Source organism: Dicentrarchus labrax, unplaced genomic scaffold, assembly GCF_905237075.1.
Source record: "Dicentrarchus labrax unplaced genomic scaffold, dlabrax2021, whole genome shotgun sequence".
NCBI classification, from domain to species: Eukaryota; Metazoa; Chordata; class Actinopteri; family Moronidae; genus Dicentrarchus; species Dicentrarchus labrax.
In genome coordinates, this window is record NW_026136716.1 from 1,431,489 (window position 1) to 1,457,259 (window position 25,771).

The 25,771-nt window shown below is 40.1% G+C and overlaps 2 protein-coding genes and 2 long non-coding RNA genes across 5 annotated transcripts; 2 read left to right on the forward strand and 2 right to left on the reverse strand.

The window, feature by feature from the left end:
• Positions 1–1,689: 1,689 nt before the first annotated feature.
• On the reverse strand, positions 1,690–5,421 carry faimb (Fas apoptotic inhibitory molecule b). 2 transcript variants are annotated; one of them, XM_051426926.1, is made up of 5 exons: positions 5,276–5,421; positions 5,017–5,154; positions 3,654–3,882; positions 2,788–2,837; positions 1,690–2,138 (listed from the first exon to the last, which is right to left on the reverse strand). In XM_051426926.1, the coding sequence occupies exons 2-5, from the start codon at positions 5,131–5,133 to the stop codon at positions 1,989–1,991; spliced, it is 546 nt and encodes a 181-aa protein (XP_051282886.1). In that variant the 5' UTR covers positions 5,134–5,154; positions 5,276–5,421; the 3' UTR covers positions 1,690–1,988. The 2 variants fall into 2 exon arrangements, with proteins under 2 accessions (XP_051282886.1, XP_051282885.1); XM_051426925.1 differs by lacking the exon at positions 5,276–5,421 and having other exon boundaries at positions 5,017–5,259.
• A 7,770-nt stretch (positions 5,422–13,191) lies between these two features.
• On the forward strand, positions 13,192–16,195 carry LOC127378316 (uncharacterized). The gene is made up of 8 exons (XR_007887889.1): positions 13,192–13,264; positions 13,922–14,015; positions 14,120–14,252; positions 14,534–14,780; positions 15,365–15,508; positions 15,635–15,734; positions 15,827–15,889; positions 16,012–16,195. It is a non-coding gene; the product is annotated as an uncharacterized LOC127378316 (long non-coding RNA).
• Positions 16,196–19,815: 3,620 nt separating this feature from the next.
• Positions 19,816–24,611, reverse strand: LOC127378620 (ras-related protein ralB-B). The gene is made up of 5 exons (XM_051427672.1): positions 24,464–24,611; positions 22,829–22,951; positions 22,535–22,743; positions 21,230–21,404; positions 19,816–20,680 (listed from the first exon to the last, which is right to left on the reverse strand). The coding sequence occupies exons 2-5, from the start codon at positions 22,940–22,942 to the stop codon at positions 20,573–20,575; spliced, it is 606 nt and encodes a 201-aa protein (XP_051283632.1). The 5' UTR covers positions 22,943–22,951; positions 24,464–24,611; the 3' UTR covers positions 19,816–20,572.
• LOC127378623 (uncharacterized) lies at positions 21,507–22,156 on the forward strand. The gene is made up of 3 exons (XR_007888111.1): positions 21,507–21,612; positions 21,668–21,887; positions 22,000–22,156. It is a non-coding gene; the product is annotated as an uncharacterized LOC127378623 (long non-coding RNA).
• Positions 24,612–25,771: the final 1,160 nt, after the last annotated feature.

The window sequence follows — 25,771 nt, forward strand, 5'->3', positions numbered from 1 at the left end:
ATATCCGGTCCTGGGCTCTGGGTTCAGTGTTTCAGTACCTTCAGTAACTTTGGTTGTTGGACTAGAAGGGAATCAAACACACAACATCAGAGTCTCCTTACTCACCTTCATTATTCACTCTGAGACACTACAACAGGATTTCTCACAAACCTATAGATTTTAAAGTTTGGACATTAAAATTAAATATTCACAGGTTTGAGTGGGGATCGAACCCGCATCCTCAAAACTTCACATTAATTTTCTCACATGTTGAACTATTTAATTAGTGACTCTTCCACAGACCTTTAGAGTTTTTCTTTTGGACTGTACAGTTTTGAACAAGTGTTGAACCCTCACAGGCTCCAATCACTGGGAGGTTTTTTTGTGAAAATTACGAGAAAAAAGTCGTAACGTAACGTAATATTACGACTTTATTCTAGTAGACCTAATATTACGACTTTATTCTAGTAGACCTAATATTACGACTTTATTCTAGTAGACCTAATATTACGACTTTATTCTCGTAATGTTACGACTTTATTCTTGTAGACCTAATGTTACGACTTTATCTCTCGTAATGTTACGACTTTATTCTAGTAGACCTAATATTACAACTTTATTCTCGTAATGTTACGACTTTATTCTAGTAGACCTAATATTACGACTTTATTCTCGTAATGTTACGACTTTATTCTAGTAGACCTAATATTACAACTTTATTCTTGTAATGTTACGACTTTATTCTCGTAATGTTACGACTTTATTCTAGTAGACCTAATATTACGACTTTATTCTCGTAGACCTAATGTTACGACTTTATTCTAATATTCTCCTAATGTAGACCTAATATTGTTACGACTTTATTCTTGTAACCAATATTACGACTTTATTCTCGTAATGTTACGACTTTATTCTAGTAGACCTAATATTACGACTTTATTCTCGTAGACCTAATGTTACGACTTTATTCTCGTAGACCTAATATTACGACTTTATTCTTGTAATATTACGACTTTATTCTCGTAATGTTACGACTTTATTCTAGTAGACCTAATATTACGACTTTATTCTCGTAGACCTAATGTTACGACTTTATTCTCGTAGACCTAATGTTACGACTTTATTCTCGTAGACCTAATGTTACGACTTTATTCTCGTAGACCTAATGTTACGACTTTATTCTCGTAGACCTAATGTTACGACTTTATTCTCGTAGACCTAATATTACGACTTTATTCTCGTAATGTTACGACTTTATTCTAGTAGACCTAATATTACGACTTTATTCTCGTAGACCTAATATTACGACTTTATTCTCGTAATATTACGACTTTATTCTCGTAGGAAATATATACAGTAAATAAAGGAAAGTATGTGAACAGGTAAAATATATATATATTAGGTCAGGAAACTGAAGTTATCTAAAGTATGATACTTCAATCATATGTCATTAACTAATAAAATAATAACTGTGCTGGTCTTTACATTAATACATCAGTTGTGAAGATCCCGTCACACGGCTGCCACATTGACACTAAAGTCTATTCTACTTCTTCTTCCTGTGGCTAAAAGCTGGACAGTTTCCCAGCAGCCTTCAAAGAATATACAGGAAGTAGTTTTTAGACCATGTTCTGACACATAAATGAACTTTATCATTATTATCAACCACACAAGATATAATTGTTCACAGATTAAACCTTTATTGCACAACGTAAACCATGACACAGCCAAAATATTCACAGTTACATATTCAATTCACACAGAAGATCAGCTGTTTGATCAGGTGTCAAATAAATCACCCAGTAGAAAATAAAAACATACAACAAAGTGAATGCTGCACATTTTCAGTGTTTATTTGCATTATTTACATGAACATATTTTCAAAATGTGTCATCAAAACCAAATGGAAAAACAGATCCTTCAAAATAAAGCGCAGCCAGTGTTGTTTGTATCTGCCTGGTATTTCTACATGGCGTGCTCATCCACACAGTCTCTTTGAAAGTTCTCAGCTATTGTGTCGAAGCTGCTATTTTCTCCCCGTCCAGCAGTAAATAGTGCACAATGCCGCTCTTCTTCTTCCCACTGCTGGTAGCCTTGATGCAGCACTCGTGCTCCCCCACCATGAAGTGTGTCTCTGTACCGTCGTCCACGAACTCTCCCTGTGGAAAGTCAGAGTTTTAGGAGGCCATCGAGTCATTAGTGAGGAAAAATATGAATGTTTTTGTATCTCAGAATGGCATTTTTATCCACAGATACAGACTTGTTTCCTTTAAATGTCTTATTTTGAAAGGATAGAAACACCTGTCTTAATGCAGGACAAAAAACAAACATCCACCCTGTATATATATATATATATATATATATATTACATTAATTATACCCACCCTGTATATATATACATATTACATTAATTATACCCACCCTGTATATACACATTACATTAATTAAACCCTGTATACATTACATTAATTATACCCACCCTGTATATATACATTACATTAATTAAACGCTGTATATATACATTACATTAATTAAACCCAGCCTGTATATACACATTATATTAAATAATCCCAATTCTGATTCTGAAAACATCATTTCAGATTTATGAAACCTTTAAAAAAGCTGCAATTAAACTATTCTTTTCCACATTCAGACCACATTGGACCAGGTGATCTGACCTGTTGGACTCATTGAGATTTAAAACAATTGAAAGTATTATTATTATTATTATTATTATTATTATTATTATTATATAGATTTATTTATATATATTTAAATATATTATATATAGAGTTTGTTGATTCTCACCGTTGTGTCCATTTTCTGCCCGTTGCACCAAACATCCATTGTGTCCTTTTCTGTGGGACAGAAGGAGAACAGTGTTTATTCATTATAGGTTTAACATTAATTGAGGATTGATCAACATGTTGTTGTTTTTTTTTTTTTTACAGATATTAAGTTAAATTGAACAGAATTAATCTGAATAAAGTCCCTTAAATGTATCTTCTCTGTACAAATGTTTCCCCCAACTTGAGTTTTCTTCCACTAAAGCAAACGATTACAGGTAATATAAGCTAAAATAATAACCTATATTGCATCTATTGGTACCAGTGTCGGGCAGTAACTAATAATATTACAGTAATAACATTATTGACATGCCTACTTTATGATAATCTCATGCAGTTCTTTGAATACACTGTATATTTGTTTATTTCTGGGGTCCATAAACTCGCATAAAAAGCCCGGAAACCAGTTAGAACATCTCTGATTTATGTGATGAGTAAACCGTAGGGGCCGCGTATTGATTGTGCTGCGTTCCTCCGAACCACAGGGTGCGTGTTGTGTTGTCAGATTACGTGGCTGTATATTTGTTTATATTTGTTTGTTTTTATCAGCCCAGTTAGCAACCAGTGGCGGCTAAAGTACAGGACATATTTACAACATGAATGAAAGGAAAAGTGTAGATTATTGGATGAGATGATGCGTCGGTCCCTGAACGACTGAATGACGTTGCTCTGAACTGACTGGGGTTCAGTGTCTGTAGTCCAGATCCATGCTGTAGTCATGTTTCCTAAAATACCTGCACTGAGCTCAACCTGAGCAGATTATGCTTCAGCGTTCACCCACACTCCCTCCTGAAGACGCAGGAGCCTTTCCGTGGTTCCAAAACTCACCAAGAACCACCCTGCAGTCGGCTCCGTCCACTCTGAGCAGCCAGGTTTTGGTGGTCTGAGCCTTGTTGTTGATGAACTTCTGCAGACTCTTCCCGTCCATCTCCAGCGTGTACTCGTAGGCGAACCCGCTGATGGCCTCGATGACTATGGTGGCTTTGGTGTTTGTGCTTCCCACGGTGAATGTTTCCTTTCCAACCAGCTTGAACATCCAGTCTTTTCTGATGACTTCCTGTTGAGGAAAGGCAGACAGATAAACAGCTGCTACTGTACATTCGTTCACTCATTCATCAGTTTCTACTGACATCTTTTACTTCAACTAATAACTAACAGCAGTCAACGTCAGACAACCTCTTCATAATTTAGTGTTTCTGTAGTGGAGACAAAATGTTAGAAATTATCCATTTGAGCAACTAAAAGCTCCCTGCACCAAACTCCCTTTAAGAAATATCACATTTTAACAATTCCTAACGTGTTCGTAACGACACGTAACTCTAGAAACACGAGCTAAAGGCCGTCATATGTCCACAGTCGGACTGTCGATACAGGATCAATATACTTTTTTCTTTGTGTATGTAAAGAACTTGGTAAGCATGAGCATCACTGGTATTACTGAGAACCACGTCTCATGTTCCTGTCCGCTGCTATAATAAATAATCTCTTTCCTGATGGGTATTTCTGGTATTTGGTAGATAGTCACGTGTGTTTAAGTAAGTGGTGAAACAAAGGACAGGTGTTTACCACATTTAATGTCTGTAATAGTAAATTAACTATATACATATTTAATGCCAAATAATTATATACATGCATCTCTACAGCAGTTGACACATGGCTCTGGTTTACAGTTGGAACATCTGTTATTTTATTAAAGGTTGAATGTCAAATTTCTAACCTGTGTTTTAAAATATAACTTTTATTCAGGTGGCTTTTTTTCTCTCTGGGAAATGAATGATAATGATATTCCAACAATAATAACAATAATAATGAATGAATTGAATTAACGAGGCTGTTGATCAGACTGAAGGCTCTGTCAATATAACTTGTGTTTAGATCTTTAAAGTTGAGATTCAATAATAATCTGCTCTTTAAAAATAATGATTTCATTTAGTTTTCGTCACAAAATTAGACAGAATGATGAGATGTACTGTATTTTTTTACATCCCTGAAAATCAAGAAGAACTCGTGACCTCTTGTGAAGCTTTGGCGACCCCTAGTGGACTCCCAGGTCAGGAACCACAGATTTGTATCCTCTTATGTTGACTGGCTTGTAAAACCGTGCTGTAAAGAGCAACGTCTGGCTCCGCCCCTGATGAGTGGACTTCATTTCAGATGCTGAAAATAATTGGGAAGCACCGGCTTCGCTCACCTGTCCGTTGACATAAACAACACGTTTCCCGGTGGTGGTACCATGGGCGAACTCAATCCTGAAAACGCCGTCGCTCAGCGCCACCTCCCACACCGCCACCAGATCTCCACCCAGCATCTCTGACACGCCTTTAGGATCCTGAAAAATCACAGAATCGTCACCCGGTACGCCGAGGAGGTGCTCGGTCAGCGTCCCCCACTCTGCTCGGCTGTGCCGCAGTGTTGGCTCAGCAGCAGGTGCATTACTGTAAGAGGCTTACAGGCGTGAGCTCACTGTACGCTGCCGCCGACACTCAGGACGAGCTCTGGGTTCGTTATCTGGGGTTCGTCTGAGGCAGCAGAAAACCTCCGCTGGAGCACAGACAGGAAGCCTGTTTGTGGCTGACGTCCTGGGGCTGACCTCTGACCTTTACCTGGATAAAAGGCAGACAGAAAGGAGGAAGAGGTTGAGGAGGAGGAGGAGGTTCCTACACTGGTTCCCAACATGGTTCATACATAAAGATCTTACTGATTAAGGAGGGAGGAAGGAGAGAGGAGGGAGGGAGGGAGGGAGAAAGAAGGAGAGAGTGAGGAAGGAGGAAAAGGGAAGGAGAGAGGGAGGGAGGAAGAAGAGAGGAAAGAAGGAGAGAAGGAGGGAGGAAGACGAGGGAAAAGAAGGAGAAAAGGAGGGAGGAAGAAGAGAGAAAAGTAGGGAGGAAGGAGGGAGGAAGAAGAGAGAAAAGAAGGAGAGAAGGAGGGAGAGAGGAAGGGAGGAAGAGCGAAAAGATGGAGGGAAGGAGGGAGGGAGGGAAGGAGGGAGGGAAAGGGGAAGAAGAGAAGGAGGGAGGAAGGAGGAGGGAGGGAGGAAAGAGAGAGGGAGAAGAAGAAGCCTCTGAGTGATGATAACAGATGAGGAGGCCTCACACACACACACGCACGCACGCACACACACACACACACACACACACACACACACACACTATATATATATATATATATAAGAAACAACAACTCTTATTTCTATTTCCTGGACTCTGGTTTAAAAGTAGAGGGGTCAGAGGTCAGGGTGTGATCAGAAATGATCAATCAATAATGGTGCAGATAGTCAGCAGTAGTGTCAGCATGAAGCTCCACTGTATTCAGTACCAGCAGGTCTGTGCTGCCCCCTGCTGGACCCTCAGACACACTACACCTCCTCACTTTGTTGTCTGACATTAAAACCACCTGAGGGGTATTGCACAAAACCAGGATAAGGGATTAACCCGGGATATGTTGGTTATCCTGGCTGAATTAAGCCTCAAGTCGGTTGCATGAAAGCAGGTTAAACTTATCCCGGCCAAGTTACTATGGTGATTTATTCTCTGCAGTTAGCCTGCTCCAGACCAGGCTAACAGCCAGGCTAAGATTAATCCTAGTGATTCACCTGTATTTCCACCGTCAGTCCTGTGAGGAATTAATGTGTTTTACAGCATGTCCATGGTCTTTCTAAGTATGTTGCATCATTTTAATTATCCTGCATTAAAATATTACATATATATTGTCATTTCTTATTTCATTTAAATCTGTTGGCTGTTTGTAATTGCAACAGTCTTTTTATATTGATTCAAGTGGAAGTTTTATTACTCAGGACAAGTGTTATATTGCTATGCTAATGAAGACTGCTCCCTCTTCATAATGGCTTGCCCTTTCTTGGAGGATGTACTGGATGAGGAAGCCCTAATCCTCAGACGAGCATTTAGTCATGAAAGAGTCTTCTGGGACAGGTCAGACCCATTGGCCGTTGGAGAGGACTATCTCATTGAGAGATACAGATTCTCAGGTGATGGACTAAGATATTTATGTAGGCTGCTGGGTCCAAAAATACAGCACCAGACGGCAGGAATGTTTTGCAAGTGGGAGCTTCCTTTATTCTGTTGGGGATGCAGAGAACCTCAATAAAGGAACCATTTGCAGCACATATCCTGGCTTGGTGGGCCCCCTGTGCCAGTTCTATGGGCTTTTTTTTTTACTTCTACAATTTTATTTTTATTTATTGGTTTATTTTAACAGGGACAGTATACATTAATTAAACTGACTCTTATCCATGTTCCCATCGGTGATTCTGTGAGCGATCGCGAGGTCTATTTCAGTATGCTGTGAACACGCACTTATCCCGACTATCTACACCTGGCTTAACATAGCCGCACCTTTTCATCCTGGCTCGGCAAACGTGCAACCGATTAAGCCAGGATGCACCGAGCAGGCTAAGTCAAGCCGCGCTTGCTCAATTATCCTGGATTTCTTTATTCTACTCAGGGACATTATCATTGTTGTTGTTGTTATTTTTGTTATTAATATGTGTGTGTGTTATATATATTATATGTTTATATGTTCAGACACACAAATTCTTCTAAAATATATAAAGTTATTCATTACATAGGTCTCTGTCAATGTGACTAATTTTAGGTTAATACCACATAGCATTTATATTTTACATATAACCATACTTATAGACAGCACATAAATCAATACATGTTTGTAATAAACATAAAAAAAACAACTTACACAATCAAAACTATTAAAAATCAGAAATAACAGGAAACTGTCCGGAACAACAGACAAACTTACGTTGCTGTGACCGTTAAATAACGTTTAAATAATTACTGACTCTAAAATACATATAGGACCTCTCTCTCTCTCTCTCTCTCTCTCTCACACACACACACACACACACACACACACACTCACACACACACAGATTTAAAGCACAGTAAATATTATTTTTATGAGTATTGTGATTGACCCCTTTCTCGACTCCTTAGATGTAGAGAAAATGTAAAAAGTCATCACAAATGATCACAAATAAAATCCTGTCCTAAATGTACCTGAGGCACCACGTGTGAACAAACTGGTTATCATGTGTCCCTGACCCCCCCTCAGGGTAGAAAGGCGGCTCACAGTGACAGAATGTGGTCCTGGTGCATTTTAAGAGCAGTTATGGCGCCTTAAGCTGACACCCCCGTGCTCCCACTACAATCCTCCCTCCTTTATATAATAATAATATATAATATATAAAATCTGAATATCCACTGTGGAGTTTCTTATTTCCTTTATAGAACTTAAAGCACAAATCTGTTGATTTCTTTCAGATGGGTCAAAGTTTAAGTTTCCTTAATGTGCTTTGTTTAGTGGTTAGTCACTAGGGGTTGCTCCTCTAGATCAACAGGTTAGGAGTTTCACATCTTCACAAGTTTGATTCATATTCTGGATTGTTACAATATCCATTCATAAAGTGAAATGATAATGTGTTGTTGGGTTCTGTGCAGACCTGAGAGAGATTTTATAATGTATTCCTGTGGGATAAAATGAGTGAGTCATTAAATATAGTGTGATACAGAAATAGCTCAATGTCAAAAACTACAAGTAGTTCTGTGAAATGACTGAAAGCAACAAATTCAAACAGCTCCACTGTCAATAAGATGTGCTCTGATCCAGTGTAAGTATCATTTAATATGATATTTAACACGTCAAACAAACCTTAAACTTATTTCTGAATAAACTTTGTGTCCCAGTTAAGGCGTGATAAATACGTTCAGTTGTACACTTTGATTGTGTCGTGTGTTGCTACATGTCTTTATAGTTTCCACCTCTAACAGAAAATACTGTGTGGAGATGTTCCTGAACATACTAAATACAGCCATTAGTCATTAATGGGTTAACCCGTTAGTGCCCAAAGACTATATTTAGTGTGGTAAGGACAAACGCCATCACACTTGTTGTGATTGGTCTAAAGGCTGTAATCTGGTACAGACATACTTTGGGCAAGTATCAGTCCAACTGTGACATTTTTAGATCACATGAAGAATCACATGTTTATCAATGGTCACACATGTGAGGGGCTCCTATCTATGTGTTCCATATACATGAAAGTTGAGTTATTATCAGTCACACAGCAGGTGAAAGCATTTTGTTGAGGAGCCATTCCTCATTGGTTTCAATGGGTTATAATGCATTTACAGGAAGTTTCAAAAAGGTTTAAAAAGTCATGAAAAATGATCACAAATAAAATCCTATCTGAAATTTAAAAGGTTATTAAGTGTCCCTGACCCCCCCTCAGGGTAGAAAGGCGGCTCACAGTGACAGAATGTGGTCCTGGTGCATTTTAAGACCAGTTATGGCGCCTTAAGCTGAATTCCTGCCCAGAGGCTGTCCTACCTCCTCCTACCTTCACACAGTCACATAGGGTGGCCATTCGTCCGGCTTTAGGCCGGACAGTCCGGCTTTTAAGTGCCCTGTCCGGCTGCAGCCTTAAGCGGGACACTCATTTGTCCTCCTTTTGAGAAAATAACTAAAAAGGTCCACCTTTTGACACATTACCTCGTTAGTTTAATACTTATTGGCTAAAAATGTGTGTCAAAATAAGTAATTTCATTGGTTACATTTTCGTGTCCTGACCTATCAACACATGGCTCATTTTAATATTCAAATGAGCCAGGTGATCACCTACCACCAGGCTGTCAATCAAGCTCCCAGGGACAGAGAACATAATGTGAGCTAACGTCGGTTGTTGGACTGAAATTCTGAAAATGCTCATACTCATATGTAGATAGGCAAAGTCTATACATCTGAAACAGAAGGTGCTGCATTTGTTTTACCCTTACTTATCTATCCAGATAAAAACATTAAGAACAGTTTCTGTATGATGGTTATTAGACCTATGTAATCTGAATTGGAAGGGCACGTTGTCATGAGCTGTATCTTGTATATTTATTATTAGCTATGTGGTATGTGTATGCACCTTTATGTAATCTGGAAAAACATTAACATTTAAAACCGGATCATACCAAACAAATATCTGCTTGCGTCTCCTCGTGTATGCAAAGTGTCCTCCTGTTTGATGTGAAGGAAATGGCCACCCTACACTCACACCTGACACCCCCGTGCTCCCACTACAATCCTCCCTCCTTTATATAATAATAATATATAATATATAAAATCCTAATATCCACTGTGGAGTTTCTTATTTCCTTTATAGAACTTCACAAGTTTGATTCATATTCTAACTCTTACAGTTACAGTTTGGGTCAAATTTGATCTGTCTTGATATTTGACATCAATAAAAACACTATAAATGACGTTCTTTTGTACAGGTGTGATATATTTTGTAGATTGATGCTGTTGTGGGTCAGATTGGACCCCTATCTATTGAACACAGTGTAGATCCATCAGAGCTGATCAAATCAAGGTGCTTTTAGGGACCTGTACCCATGTGCCAGAACTGAGCTCTTGTTGCAGCGGTCAGGGGTCGGACTCCGACCTGAGGCCCTTTGCTGCGTGTCACCTCCCTGTCACTCTACAGCTCTCTCTATCGATTACAGGGACTATAAAACCCCCAAAATATATCAAAAATGAATTATTTTGTTGTTTTGTCTGTTGGTTAAATGTTAGTTAAGGTATAATAATAGATCATTGTGTGTGTGTGTGTGTGTGTGTGTGTGTGTGTGTGTGTGTGTGTGTGTGTGTGTGTGTGTGTGTGTGTGTGTGTGTGTGTGTGTGTGTGTGTGTGTGGACATTCTTCATAGGTTAACAACCATCACTTATTGCATGGCACGTCAATGTTTCCATCTTCAGGGGCGTGACGCACAAACACCTGAGTATAAAAAGAGGCAGATGGAGACAGACAGCAGCAACATCAGCCCAAGAGCTGCAACATCCAGAAGGGTTCAACACCGACCTCCATCTGCAAAGCTTCATCTCCTGCTGCTCCAGCCAACCTCCAGACGGTAAGACAAGCTCCTCTCCTCTCTCATGGGGACTTCAGCAGTGACTTTTTAAGGAAAAAACTGCACAACCTGTTGAAATGATTTGGAAAAGAATATTCAGTTGAGAACGATCACTTGTCCACAGTTTATGTCTGATCTGTTAGCTCCTTATTAAGAAGACAAAGCTTTTAGTCTGTGAGCTCCAACACGGTGAATAAACTCACCTTCAGTGTCAGATCACTTCGTGACACATTTTACAAAGCTGTGGTAAAGCTACGTGTATGGCAGACATTTTTATCATTCACATTCACATTTATTTGGTTTCATGTTGATAATTTAATCTTGTTATATTTGTGGTGAAACTGTCAACTACTGATACAGGAAAGGAGTGTAAAACAAACAGAATGTAAAATGTGTTCACTGGAGGATAAAAGTAAAAATCAGACACAACTTCCCAATATGTCAAATGAAATACTACTCGTGCTGCTGCCGCTCATAATAACGTACTCAGTGGGAGTTATGGCCTCTAATGCGACTGCATTCACAATCTATAGCAGTGTTTCTCCCCTAGGGGCACTTTGGAGTACTGCAGGACATTGGTTTTTAAATGTTCATTTAAAGAATATCAGTACAATCATTCATAAAATAGTACATAAATTCATTAAATAATTATACTATAATGAGTTCAATTAAAACTGTAAATGCAATCCTTTCAATGCAATTGTTAACTGCAGTAAAACCTGTGGAAAAGAGTTGCCTCCTGCCACCGAGGATGACAAAGATCCTCAGTGAAGCTCAACCTCAGTTTCTCAGTAAAATGTGCAACCTTTCAAAAATCTGCAGTTCAATGCAAATTCAATGCCGTCTTAGTGTTACTGGACGATGACAAGAAACTGGCTGTGAATTTGATGAAATGTAGCATTTAAGTGTTTCAATTCCAGTTTTTATTTAATAACTGAGACTCTGATGCCACAGTGTTCTATTGTACCTCTTTATAGACATTTCACTGGAACGGATGGAAACATTAGGGGAAACAAATGCAAAATGCATCTATAGTGACTGTTGGATCTATACCCATGAATGTCCACACACACACACACACACACACACACACACACTTGGTGAAAACACACATCACACGTAACAGCACAGTTGATTTGATGGATTTAATGGGTAGACTGTGTTTTTAATAACCCTGTGCAGCAGGAAAGGCATTAAATGCTTTATGAAGCGAACCCTGAGCACCATCCCTTACACTGCACTGTGTGAACTGTATCTCTCCCAGCTCAGACACTTTCCTGCCGGGGATCCATCATGGGGAAGCCGAGTGCGCTGCTCCTCCTGCTGGCAGGTAAGAGAGCCATTGGAAAGTTTAAAGTGCTTTACTATCTAACCTTTATTTTAAAGGCGTTAGCTGATGAGCCAACATGCTGCAGGCTCTACGGGAGGTTTTATTTTACACATTATATACCGACATTACAGTGTGACTGTGGGGTTTAATGGCAGATTTCTCTGTTTCAAATACAAAATGTACCTGAATGATAAATCTTTAATAACATATGCTCATCCATGAAATCAGTCCAAATCAATAAGGGTTGGGACTCCTTTTAATCAACACAAGGAATCAAGTCGGGACCATTTAGTTTCATACACTGAAGAGATTTATGAATAAAATAAATCCCCTCATGTTGTCATTCACACTGAAGGAAAATATTTTCTAAATATTGATTTCATTCATTCAGACTTTTACTCCCAGAATTCATTGCACTGATAAATGTCATTTTAAGTTGGAGGTGTGAATTGGAAAGAAAGAAAGTTGGTCTTGATAGATTGATGTATGATGTCTCTCATTTCTTTTCCTTTTAAATTCACACTGTAGTTGCTGCCAGCCAGGTCGACTTCTCTCTGTCTGCTGTGACAGAACTGAACTTCCCCAACTGTCCGATCAACTATTATGGACGCAATTACACAGCGCTGACTGTGAGTCAAATTAAACCATGTTTGAGAAAAGATGTCCCCACTGACCTGAATTCACTTCAGAGTCATTCATGTATGTTTTTTTCTCTGCAGGTGGAGCAGACACCCAACGTTGCTACTGCAGTTTGTTTCAAAGGCTCAAATGGAAGCGACTGTATTCACATAACAAATGGTGGTTCTGACACAGCACCCATAGAGGTTTCTGTTAGTACATAAACATTACAACCCGCCTGCCGAGCATAAAGAGCATGTCACAGTGCAATGTACCGTTGACCCTCAAAGAAAATAAAACTGGCACAAAAAAGATGGTAAGTTAGCATCATTGTTAATGATTAATTGATTTACTGTTCAGCCTTTTGTGCAAATTTCAAAGACATTGATTGGCAAAGGGAAATTCAAATCAAAGTTTATTTGTGAAATATTAAATATACATAAAATATTTCCTAATATGTTTTGTATCTTTTCTGTTTATATTTTCAGTTAATATTGTTTTACCAAGCTGGACAACAAGCGGCTGTGCTTTGCAGTCCAAAGTTTAGCCTCCCTACTATTGTAAGTATATGTAAGGCATATGGACGTTTGGTCTCAGAGATTAGCCCGAGTCTGTTACTGTGGCAACTTTTGTCCTTAAACCAAATGAAGGATGTGATTTCAGACTTTCAGCCTGAAGTTCACCACTGGATTTTATAGAATCTGGTCCCTGAGAGTAGACCCAGTTGGTTCCTCTCATGTATTACCAACACAGTGTGACTCACTGTGTGACACAAGCATCCAATGTTATTTTGTTGTGCAGTGGGTTCTGGACCTTCTGGGTTTACAATGGTTGCTGGGTAATTATCCCATGTAATGGTAATGTATGACAGGTACAAACTGGGGCATCCTGACAGACCATTAACAACATAGAACTTTAGTTTGAAACAGTTCCTCATTGCTCATAAACACTGCAGTGAAGTAACAGTAATGCAGTGACACATTTATGTCGTATTGGCTCTGTAGTATTTTAAATGAACAGTGACAATGACACTCAGCTTCTATTTTTAGGGTATTTATGTCCACATAAGATGAACAGCACAAATCTGATTCTGATTCATGCTCGGGCCTGAAACTGGAGACAAATATTTATACATGTATAAAAAGGGGAACTGAAGTCACTCAGAGTTAGTACAGTATTACATTATTAACCTTGAATTTTGTCTATTCCTTCTCTAGTCTGTGAATATGACGGTCGATAACTCCACTGTGGACTCAGTGCTGAAGAATAAAATGTCTTTTTATTGGGACATAAGCGGCTGCAGAAACCAAAGTAGGCAAATATTTCCATCTGATCTATTGTTATTTCCTCTCCTTTACGTTTTGTACACCAGTTTAATGTTAAATTAATTTCATAAACCTCCTATCACCTCCCAGACGCCAGTTTTAAGACTGGAGAAATAATGTTCAACAGCTCAGAAACCTGCTCCCAATTGGTCTGTTCAGTTGAATCATCTGGAGTCAGTGTCAGTACATGTGGATCAGAGGAGTCTTGCATCGGCAACAACATGTAAGCTGAGACCTTTAATCTAAGGTCACTGAGGGATTTTTCAGATCCTTTGTATGGTATCTGTGGTTAGGTTTGTATTTGTCTTTGTCACAATAGCACTGCCCACTGCTTTTAGTTAAGTTAATACACATCGTCCTGTCACTCTAGTGAGGATTCATTTTCCTCAAAGTTATATTAACTGGAAATGTCATCTTCATAGAATAAAACACCTTTCTTTCTTAGAGGTTGTTTTCTCTCAGAAATAAAAAGACAGAATATCTATCCCTTTCCTTCTCCATCAGGTGCGTAAAACCCGCTGACGTGTGCACTGTGACTGCCTCCAGCATCATCGATTTCTCCAGCAGAGTCCACTCTGTCCCTGATCGCTGCGTATACAGTCTGATGAAGCCTCAAGGAGGCTCAGACTTCAACCTACTAGCGGGTTTCCTTGAGCGACGCCGCCAAGATGTGGCGTTTTTGGACCACTTGATACTGTCCCTGAATGGGTCAAGTGTCAAAATCTATCTGGAGCAAGGTGGAAGAGTCCGGGTAAGCTGCCACAATCCATCCAAAGACTAACAGCCTATTTATGGACTCATAAATCCTCCTTCCATCCTCTTTGTTTGATCAATCACTGATGATCATTACAGGCCAGGAGTTACTTGTGTTGATGTAGTTCAAGACAGGTGTGGTGGTGGAAAATTCTCCATATCACAATATAATGTGATCCTATTTACTCAAGTGTAATAAAATAGTTGCACAGAATTACGATGCGGTGCTATTTGAGGTTTTAACCCGGGATGGATGGATAGCTGCGTCTAATGAACATTGGTGCAACAGGAACATTCAGATTATTTTTACTAATGTTCTCATTCGTCACTTCTGTCATACGTTACTTTTTCAGCATGTTCTTTGTTTTGTTGTTCTGCCAGTAAACACTATTGAAAGTGTTGTTCTCGCTGTGAGTGATAAGAGGAGACAATCGGAGTTCAAATGTGCTGGTGTTACCTAAACTAAAGATTGAAAAATCCTTCTTTAAGTTGGAACAAGCACCCATGCAAAGCACATGTTGGTGTGTGTTTGTGTTATTTCAGCCAGTGTTTCCCTCATGTTGCCTATCTGCTGTGATGTAGGATGGTCAACAAACGCTAACGCTCAACGCCACGGGTCAGGTGGTTCACGGGGTGGAGCTCTCGAAGAACCAGACTGGAGTTACTGCCAAGATTCCTTCCATCAACGCCACAGTCTTTTTGATGGCAACACTGCACATGTGACAGGTACAGAAATCCTATCTGGACAAAATATCTGTGTCATTTCAAAGTTGTTCATGTTGAAGAGTGACAGCTGAGCTTACTGATGGAAGTTCTTTTATTTGTCTTTAATTGCCTCCTGACATCGACCAGGACATTTTGGAGCTATGGAGGGCTTGTGTGGCAACCCCGCTAATTCCAGTCAGAACTTCACCCTGAGTGCAGCCAAGTCCTCTGATGACAGTGCAGCCAGGTAAAACTCAGTCCAACCAAACTGATATAATCTGTTTATTAATGCAGCATTGGTTTCTAATTGAATGTCCCGTGCTGTTTGTCGCCTCCTAGCTGCGAGACTCTGCACAACCAAACCGCTGACAGCTCGATCAACTGCACCCGCACAACTGAATAGTAAGAACTGACCAATCAGAACCTTCCTATCATCTTCAGAACAGGAACGAGTCATCTTTATCATACGTTCCTACACGATACTGTTCAGAAACCTGCTAATTGACTGTCATTCTTCCTCCCAGCTGCAATCTCATAAAGCAGGCCCCCTTCACTGTTTGCCACAACCACTCTGACCCCGAGCCCTTCGTAAGCGCCTGCACAAACACTCTGTGCAAATATCCAGCGGTGGACGGCCTCAACAAGTGCCAGTTTTTGGAGGCTTATGCCGAGTCCTGCCGCCTGAAAGTGACCATCACCATCAAATAAATTCAGTGGAATAAAAGCAGAAGGAAGTCGAGTATAAAAAAATCAGTTAGTTCATTAAAAATGTTTCACTGTTCCTGGACCAGTGGAGTATTTTGGATTTTCGTCGTCCAGTAAAAAGTGCAAACTTGTTTACATGAACAGTCATTCGTCCTTTATTTGATAGTGAGCCTCATGTGTCTGTCTGTCTGTCTGTCTGTCTGTAGCTGCTGTCCCTCAGGCCTCCTGTCAGGATCAGGACTGCAGTGCTCATGAGTTCTGCGGTGAGAAGCTCGGTTCAACCAGCTGCCTCTGTCGGGCCATTTTCGCTGCCAAGTACAACTCAACAAACTCTTTAGGTACTGTGCCACAACCGTCACATGAAAAAACATTTTCTAGATTTTATCCTCTTATGAGACACTTTTTAATGTTTGTTGTTTTGAAATAAATTCTCTACAAGTTTTTGGAGCTATAACCTGTAAAGTTTGAACTGTTTTACAGACTACAGCTAGCAGGGAATTTTATATCAGTTAGCTCGGGAGCTGAATTGGATGTTTTTCATTATATTTATAGAGTTCATTTTAATTGTACAAAGTGTTCTCCAGAGGAAGGCAAACAAAGCCAATGACAGAAAACAGAAGAGCAGGTATGTCCCATATAGAAGCCTGTCCCAAATAAAGGCCTGTCCCGTTTAAAGGCCTGTCCCGTTTAAAGGCCTGTCTCGTTTAAAGGCCTGTCCCATATAGAAGCCTGTCCCAAATAAAGGCCGGCTATTAATTGAAGTTTTATGGTAATGGAGGTTTACAGGGTTTTATTTACTACATGCACTACTTCCTGGTACTGTGGGCTCTTTTATAAAACATATATAATTTCTTCTTCACTATGATGTTAACCGCCTACTTTAACTGTACACAGCCTAAATGCTACCTCGTGAATGCAGAAAGTTCTGTGTTTTGGTGACATGAAGTTAAAAGAAGTCTGTCAGGCTCAGCTGAAAGAAGCTTTGCAGCAAGAAGGTTTAGAGATCCAGTGGAAGGAAAATACGCCACATTAAAATGGTGTTTATTAGTAGATTGAAGTTACTGTGAATGAAGATTGATTACACTGAGACGTGCTGTTGTACTATTACTATTAGCATATTAAAAACCAAAAAAATTTAATAAAGGAAGTGGGAGAATACAAACATGATTCTGAGTCATTTATTAATTCATTCATCAAAACCTGTTTGCTTTAGATTGGTGTGTGAGTGTGTGTGAGTAAGTCCACAGTTAGATATTGATCTTCAGAACATCAAATCATTAAAGAAATGTTCTTCACTTTTTTATTTACATCCTTGAGACTGTCCATGTCACTGGTTCCCAACCTTTTCTTTTAGGGAGCCCTTTTCTATCATTGAGTGACATATTGTTGTCATATTATATTCAGTGCAAATCAATAACAGTGGAGAACAACTGATAAACTGTCCAATGAGTCCAAACAGTGAATTAATGAATAATGAAGTGTGTTTTTTTCAGTAATAATTTCAACAATAATTAATCAGCTTCTTTTTGGACAGAATCAGTTTCCTCTCCTTGTTCAATGAGCTCTTTGGTTGTTTGAACTTTTCTAATGCAGGACAGGGCTGTTTATCGGAGAGTGAAGGCTCTGTCAATAAAGGCTGTGTTCAGGTCTTTGAAGCTTTAGATCTTAAATCTAAAATTTAAAAAAAACAACAATTTCATTTAGTTGCTTTCACAAAAATGAACAAAATGGTATTAAAAGGAAAAGATTTTCCCATATAAATAATATAAAATACAAAAAGCGCTGAACACGTATTAAAAGAGGTGTATCGCAGTTGTGGAGTGCAGTTATATAATTCTGCACTGATTTTGAGCTTCTTGGTCACATGACATGGAAGGTATTGAAAAATAAAAATCAATATTTGTCTGTAGAAACGTGTAAATAAAATACAAAAAGCGACTACAATAATACAATACCCAGCACACGTGGTGGTCTACCACATAAAACACAGCGTTATGAATAAGAACGGCATCTATGAATCAACTTACCACTGATGTTTTCATCCAGCAGCTGTCAGTTTGAATCCAGAAAAAATTAGAGATCCATTTTAAATGTTTAAATAAATGAAATGTCTACAAACGTTTTCTTTCGCTCGACTACCAGAGGAGCTAACATTAGCAGGACAGTATCCGGACGTGGACGGTTGAGTTGTTGACAGCGAGAAGACGTTTCAGAGGGAACAACTGAAGATTCGTCCTCTTCTTTTTCTCCTCAGTGCTCCGGACTTGTACTTTACGCCCAATTTTAGCAAACACACAATCCAGCTAACTAGCTATTAAAACAAAGGAAATAAGATTAACTTGACCTTAATTAAAATGTTTTTATTATGCCTCCTAAGACCCCAGCTATTTTTTGGTATGCATTTTTAATTTCTCTTTGCTATTTCGGTTTATTGGGACCTGATAAGTATAAAAACAAAGCATCATCTTTTGACATGATGTCCACATAAGGGGACATTAACTGAATTCCCCCGAATTAACGTTATACTTTGTTGTTGATAGTTTTCGTAAAATATAGCGAACGATTGAATCTAACAAGCTTGGGCTTCAGTCTACACCTTTTTTTTTCGGTCAAAGAAAACAAAAGAGAATAAAAGAGAGAATAAATAATTTGTAAGAGAAACATATAGGGATGAGGAGAGAATGATGATATATTAATTGTTTTATTTATATATCTTATCACTTTTTTCTCTCATCTTTGTTTTCTTTGTTTTGTTTTGTTTGCATCTGTTCAAGAAATTATTCATGGGAATTATTGTGAAATCATTTTTTAAATGATCGGAAAAAATAAAACTTACCTATAACTGATTAAGGATGTGACAGAAGTTTGAACATTTATATTTGTGTAGGAGATCAAAACGACTTAAAACTCGCTCAAGCAGGCGACCCGTGGGTTTTAAGAGGTTTTATACATCGAGATCATTTCTATAAAATCCAGACCAGGCCTCTATTGGAGACCTGCGTTTATTTGTCAGAACGTGTAGCCACAGCAGGCTTTTAAAAGAGACCTGCGTCTGTTAGGGACCTTTTAGCTTTTATTGGAAGTTTTACGGTATTAATATTCTAATACTTATAAAACATGCTATATCTGTTTGTACTGTTGTAAACTATAGTTTTCTACCAAAATCTACCCAAACTACATTTTCATACTCACATATTAACATTTTCAACAAAACTAAGTCCGCCTGTCCACATCGGTACATCGTTACTGTTACTAACTTTGCATGCCATGGCAAACATATAACACTGTTATACATATCTGAACAACAATCAGCCATGAAATTTGATTGATTTTTTTACCTGGTCAGCACATGTTTTCTGCCATCTTGAATTTAACCTGTAGTGTTATACTCTTCTGACACCACTAGATGGCAGTGTAAGTGTTAACGTATGTGGACACTGCACCTCCGTGAAGAAGAAATAAGTATTATGGTATACACAAACCAAGGAGGTTAAAAAAAATCATAATTATGATTTTAAAAAATTATTATTAAATTCTTAATTGAGACAAGTTATAATTATATATACACACACTATCTACATATAAGATAATTAAAAAAAATTAATGATTATGAGATACAATAGTGAGAATAATAACTTTTTATTTTCAATATAACCTTCAAAGCCACTTTAATATTTCTAAAAGCACAGGAGACTCACCCAGGAGACTCAGTGTGTCTTTTATTATGAAATGGATATGAGATTGTCTGCAGGGCAACAACACAAATACACTTTAGCTTTAAAAGATGTCATAAATACACAGTTAATAATCCAAGTGATTTAAATAGTAGATTCCCTTTACAGCTTGATTATAAATTACACTTTGTGTTAGTAAGGGAAGTGGAGAATAAAGCCTTCATAGAAAAAGGAGTGTGTGGAAGTGTACTCATTAACATCAGGAATGTTAACAGACCTTTGAGAGAAATAAAGCTAAATAAAGAGAAAAACAATTCTTACACGTTTAGGTTTCTGATTTCAGACCACAAGGAGAGACGACAGTTTAAGGCACAACAATGTCAACCTGGAACTTCTGGTTCCACCTTACAAAGAAAATCTGCTTCTGGGATTGCAGGTAAAACCCAAGATTGTCGAAACATTCACAGCAACGCGGGAAAAGAAACCTGAACACATCCGTTCTTTTAATTTGGAGGAAAATACTTTTGAGTGTAAAAAAATAAATGGCCAAATAAATGTGCAGGTGAGGACTCGGAGTTTCCCTCCCCGACTGTTTGTAGAGGATCTCTGCAGCAGTCGGACAGTTTTATGGTTTGTTGGCGTCGCTCCGATCTGACTCCTCTTTTGGTTTTTTGGCACGTTGTCACCTCGGGATGCGGCCTCGCCATTAAAGTATGCAGCAGGGCTTCTTCTTCTTCTTGCCGCTCGGTCCGTTTTTGTCTTTGCTCTCTGCCATTTTCTTCTTGCGGACCTCCCGCATGAGGTCAAAGAACACCTGCCGGACAGACAGACAGCACAGCAGTACATCAGCCATCAAGAACAACGGACCCTTCTTAACCCCCGCCCACCTGCCTCCTGTCCTGTACTTAGATATGCTACGTGCTAGGCTAATCTATGTTGAAAAGACCACCACATTTCTGAGATGGTTAAAACGACTTACAGACTATAAGTTACATTCTGTTTTCATACAGCAAAATTCATTTCTCTATTTGAACGGTAGAATATGGATTAAAACTCAACAGGACTAATAAATTCAGTAGAACTTTTTCTAATATTATGGTAAAAGGATATTAGTCCTGTTGAGTTTTAATCTATAGTGTACCACATAAATACATGTTTCTACCGTTAAACAGTTTTTGCCGTATGAAAACACCATACTGAATCCATGAAGAGGGTTTTCTGTGCAATCTACAGTCTGTGATACAAAAGAACAACTTTATGTTGTATAATTCCTTTAAAATGCCGTATAAATAAAAGGTTTCGCCACGAGATATCATGATTGTGTGAGTGAAAAGAGCAATGTGGCCTTTATTTGTTTGTTTACCTTGTCAACGTTGGCCCTCGTCTTGGCCGACGTCTCCACGTACTGGACCCCCCACTCGCTCGCCTTCGCCGTGGCCTCGTCCGCAGAGACCTGCCGCCGCTCCTCCAGGTCCGACTTATTTCCCACCAGGAGAAGAGGGATCGCCTCCTCCTCCTTCACCCGCAGGATCTGCTCCCTGACACACACACACACACACACACACACACACACACACACAAAAAAAAAAAAAACACACACACACACACACAGTTTACAACTATGTGAAACAGTTCCACGTCAAGGACTTAGAGTTGATCGATTGCAGACTGTCCGTCCACGTCAATAAAGTTTTGCTACATGAAAGAACAAGAGACATTACAGTTTGGTCCAACTCTTCCTCACAGGTTAGTTAATGACAGACAGTCAGTGAGTGTGTCTGTGTCCAACTCTTCCTCACAGGTTAGTTAATGACAGACAGTCAGTGAGTGTGTGTGTGTCCAACTCTTCCTCACAGGTTAGTTAATGACAGACAGTCAGTGAGTGTGTCTGTGTCCAACTCTTCCTCACAGGTTAGTTAATGACAGACAGTCAGTGAGTGTGTCTGTGTCCAACTCTTCCTCACAGGTTAGTTAATGACAGACAGTCAGTGAGTGTGTCTGTGTCCAACTCTTCCTCACAGGTTAGTTAATGACAGACAGTCAGTGAGTGTGTTGTGTCCAACTCTTCCTCACAGGTTCCCTCTTAATGACAGACAGTCAGTGAGTGTGTGTGTGTCCAACTCTTCCTCACAGGTTAGTTAATGACAGACAGTCAGTGAGTGTGTCTGTGTCCAACTCTTCCTCACAGGTTAGTTAATGACAGACAGTCAGTGAGTGTGTGTGTGTCCAACTCTTCCTCACAGGTTAGTTAATGACAGACAGTCAGTGAGTGTGTCTGTGTCCAACTCTTCCTCACAGGTTAGTTAATGATAGTTACTGAGTCAATGAGTGTGTCCACCCCCATTGTTAAGACAGAAGCAGATTGTGTCTGTCCAGACTGAAGAGAATCAGAGTCTCACTGATGGTGGAAATAAAGGTTGTACTTCCTTAAAACAGCCGTTTTTTGAATGGAGTTTGGTGTGACAGTGTGGAGCAGAGGGGATTTGAACCTTAATAATGACCAACCTTCTAATAATGAACCTTGGAAACAGCAGAAAGAAACGTATATTCCTGTTTTAATTGGCCTCTGAATTTGCAGTCCACTTTCGCCCAAAAGGGGGCGGGGCTTGATGCAAGGTCAGAGAACCCAGATGGGCTGCCCTCGTCTATAAAAGCCAAGACCACAAACCTGAACTCCGATGTGGCTGTGAAGGACTCGTGTTCTGTGATGGAGAAGACCAGCAGGAAGCCCTCGCCGCTGCGGAAGTAGTTGTCTCTGATGGCGGCGTAGTCCTCCTGGCCCGCCGTGTCCAGGATGTCGATCTGAACGTCCTCGCCATCCAGGACTACCTTCTTCCTGTAGCTGTCGGCCTTGGTGGGCTCGTAGTCCTCCACGAACTTGGGAGGAGCAGAGGAGCGGTTATACGTGACAGCGTACAGACACAGCGAGGGCTCATGGGAAATGTAGTGTTGGTGGCCTCACCTCGTCGTACATGAACTGCAGGGTTAGGGCGGACTTCCCCACGCCACCGCTGCCCACCATGATCACCTTATGGAGAGCCAAAGAGGTCTGGTTCTTGTTCTTGCCGGAGGCCATGACTCTGGCCTGCAGGGACCAGCAGGGACCAGCAGAGACCAGCAGGGACCAGCAGGGACCAGCAGGGACCAGAAAGGACCAGAAGGGACCAGCAGAGACCAGAAGGGACCAGCAGAGACCAGCAGAGACCAGCAGAGACCAGAAGGGACCAGCAGAGACCAGCAGAGACCAGCAGGGACCAGAAGGGACCAGCAGGGACCAGAAGGGACCAGAAGGGACCAGCAGGGACCAGCAGGGACCAGAAGGGACCAGCAGAGACCAGAAGGGACCAGCAGGGACCAGAAGGGACCAGCAGAGACCAGAAGGGACCAGCAGGGACCAGAAGGGACCAGCAAGAGACCAGAAGGGACCAGCAGGGACCAGCAGGGACCAGCAGGGACCAGAAGGGACCAGAAGGGACCAGAAGGGACCAGACGGGACCAGCAGGGACCAGCAGGGACCAGCAGAGATCAGATGAAAGATGAACAGGATTAAAGCCTGCACAGAAAAATGAACTTCTAAGGAGAATAACTAACACAACTAAACTCTGAGTCCAGTATGAGGGTACAGCCCAGAGCGAGGAGTCTCCTCCTGCAGCAGTGTCTGATTGGTCACATGAAGGGCCCTCTGATAAAGAGCCACAGGAAACACTCGCACTCGTCAGTGACCTTTCACGGCTTACCTTCAATGCGGGCTGCCGCCTGCAAGGGCACCGACATGAAGGTGGAACAGAGCCGAGTCGGTGCTGGAGTAAGGAACAGGGGCGAAGGCGTGTGTGATCTTTAAAGGGAGTCTTGTGTACTCGTTCATAAAAGGTGTTCACAAACACCTACGTGTGTCAGCAGGTATACGCAGGTATATTCAGTCCTCCTAGCAGGTGTGATTCTGTTCTGGACAGAAACCGGCTTTATTCCATGTGTTATAAATAAATATAAACTGAATATAAGTCCTTATATGAAGCCCAAATAATCTGAAAATATTGACTTTGTGATACTAATTCAACTAATTGAGAGGGTTTTCATTATAATGAATCTTTTTCTCCGTCACACTGGTAGAAATGGACTTTTATATAATAAGACTGAAAACGACCTGTTTTCTGTTGTTATTGTTTTTATTGTCTTATTTCAGACCGACAGTGAATACCACAGGGGACATAAATCCTCCCCAGCGGTCCAAACAATAAGAAATAAATGAATAAAATGGCCTGGCTGCAGTAAAAGAGGAACTATAGCTTCAGCTTCCTCTCGGTCTCAACCAGCTGACAGCACGAACCCACTCTCTACAGGACATTAAACAGCCGCTGTAGCTCTTCCCAGTTCCCGCCTTCAGCAGTGAAACCCGCCTCTGATTGGATGAAGTCATGAGCGGAACTCCCCTCCGGCGGTTGCTATTGGCTGCCCGGACTGTCACTCACCGCGCTGACAGCTCGCCAGAGGAACAGCGGCAGATAACGCTGTTCTTTCCCTCCGTGGGAACGCCATTAAAACGCGTCGCGGAGCGGGGAAGTCGTTAAGCTCGCTTACAAAAAGTCGCACAACTCACCTGCTAACGCGTTTCACCGTCGTTGTCTGTGAAATCCGCCATACACCGACACACACTCAACTTTTACAAGTTGCCCAGGAGACTCTCTGCCCCACCTTGTGCTCGGGACTCAGCCAAAGATCGTGTGTGTCCGACGAGAGGAGCCACTCTGTAACCGATGAGGGTTCAGCTGGCGGCCGGTGCTAGCGTTGACGTTAGCCGTTACCACGGCGACGGATTTAGCGGTTGCCTGAAATATAACCGCAAATAACGGTTTTAAAAAAAAAAAACAACAACAAGTGTCCATGCTTTTGACATTGTGGGGATTTATATATTTATTATTTGCCGTGAAATGCGGCTCCTCGTCTTCTTCAGCACCGCTCACGGACTGAAGACGGCGGGAAACAGACACAGAGTGACACATCTCACCTTTTGTCTCCTCTCGGGACGACGGTTGATAACGTTAACAGGAAGTGACGTCACGGAATTCCGCGTTTTCCTTATTTATTTATTTATTTATTTATTTATTTATTTACTTATTTAAACAATTTAAAAGAAAAATAATATATAAATAAAAATAATATAGATCATATAAAAATAGGTAACACATAACATTCATGTGTAAGTGCATGTTATTTATTTATTTTTATATGACATACCAACAATTTATTATAATATTTTTAAAAAAAATAATCAAATAAAATAGAATAAAAATTCACAAATCACAAAAACTGTGTGCAGTGGATATTCACTACGTGCATAAAATAAATAAATATAAAGCTAGTTAACCCTAAACAATTAAAACTGCTCATTATTTTTTTCCTTTTGGATAATTTGATTCATTATGTCTAAAAATGCATCAGAGAAAAGAGAAAAATGTCCCTCATACTTTCCCAGAGACCGAACACAGATTAAAAATGCAAAAACAATTGTTGATGAGGCCAAGTGCAGACAGTTTGTTTTATCTAATAACCAGCTCCTTCTCATTGTAAGGGAACAAAAACAATTCCTATATTCAGGTGATTATACACTAATGAAAACATACCTATGAATATTATAGTATATTTCTGACAATATATCCTCCATAATGTTTTACACTGGAGCTTCAAGGATGAGAGAGGGCAACAAAAGGAAGGAAGTTATCACATATTTCACAACATCTTTACTTTCACCACAGCTCCTCCTTTCAACCCTCATTATTTCAGTGTCAGTCGTTGCTTTTGTCCCCAGCTTTTCCCTTTTTGCCTCACTAAAGTTCCAACTTCAACCTTTCTGTGTCTCCTCTTCTAGTTTTTCATGTATTCAGTAATGGAAACTGGATGGAAATGT

Excerpts from the sequence above, each read along its gene's own strand:
- faimb (XM_051426926.1), bottom strand. The coding sequence starts at position 5,133 with ATGCTGGGTGGAGATCTGGTGGCGGTGTGGGAGGTGGCGCTGAGCGAC. Across the intron at positions 2,838-3,653 it reads CGACTGCAGGGTGGTTCTTG|AAAAGGACACAATGGATGTT; the intron begins GTGAGTTTTGGA and ends TCTGTCCCACAG. Across the intron at positions 2,139-2,787 it reads GGCAGAAAATGGACACAACG|GGAGAGTTCGTGGACGACGG; the intron begins GTGAGAATCAAC and ends GACTTTCCACAG.
- LOC127378620 (XM_051427672.1), bottom strand. The coding sequence starts at position 22,942 with ATGGCCTCCGGCAAGAACAAGAACCAGACCTCTTTGGCTCTCCATAAG. Across the intron at positions 22,744-22,828 it reads TGCAGTTCATGTACGACGAG|TTCGTGGAGGACTACGAGCC; the intron begins GTGAGGCCACCA and ends GCTCCTCCCAAG. Across the intron at positions 20,681-21,229 it reads CGAGGGCCAACGTTGACAAG|GTGTTCTTTGACCTCATGCG; the intron begins GTAAACAAACAA and ends TCTGTCCGGCAG.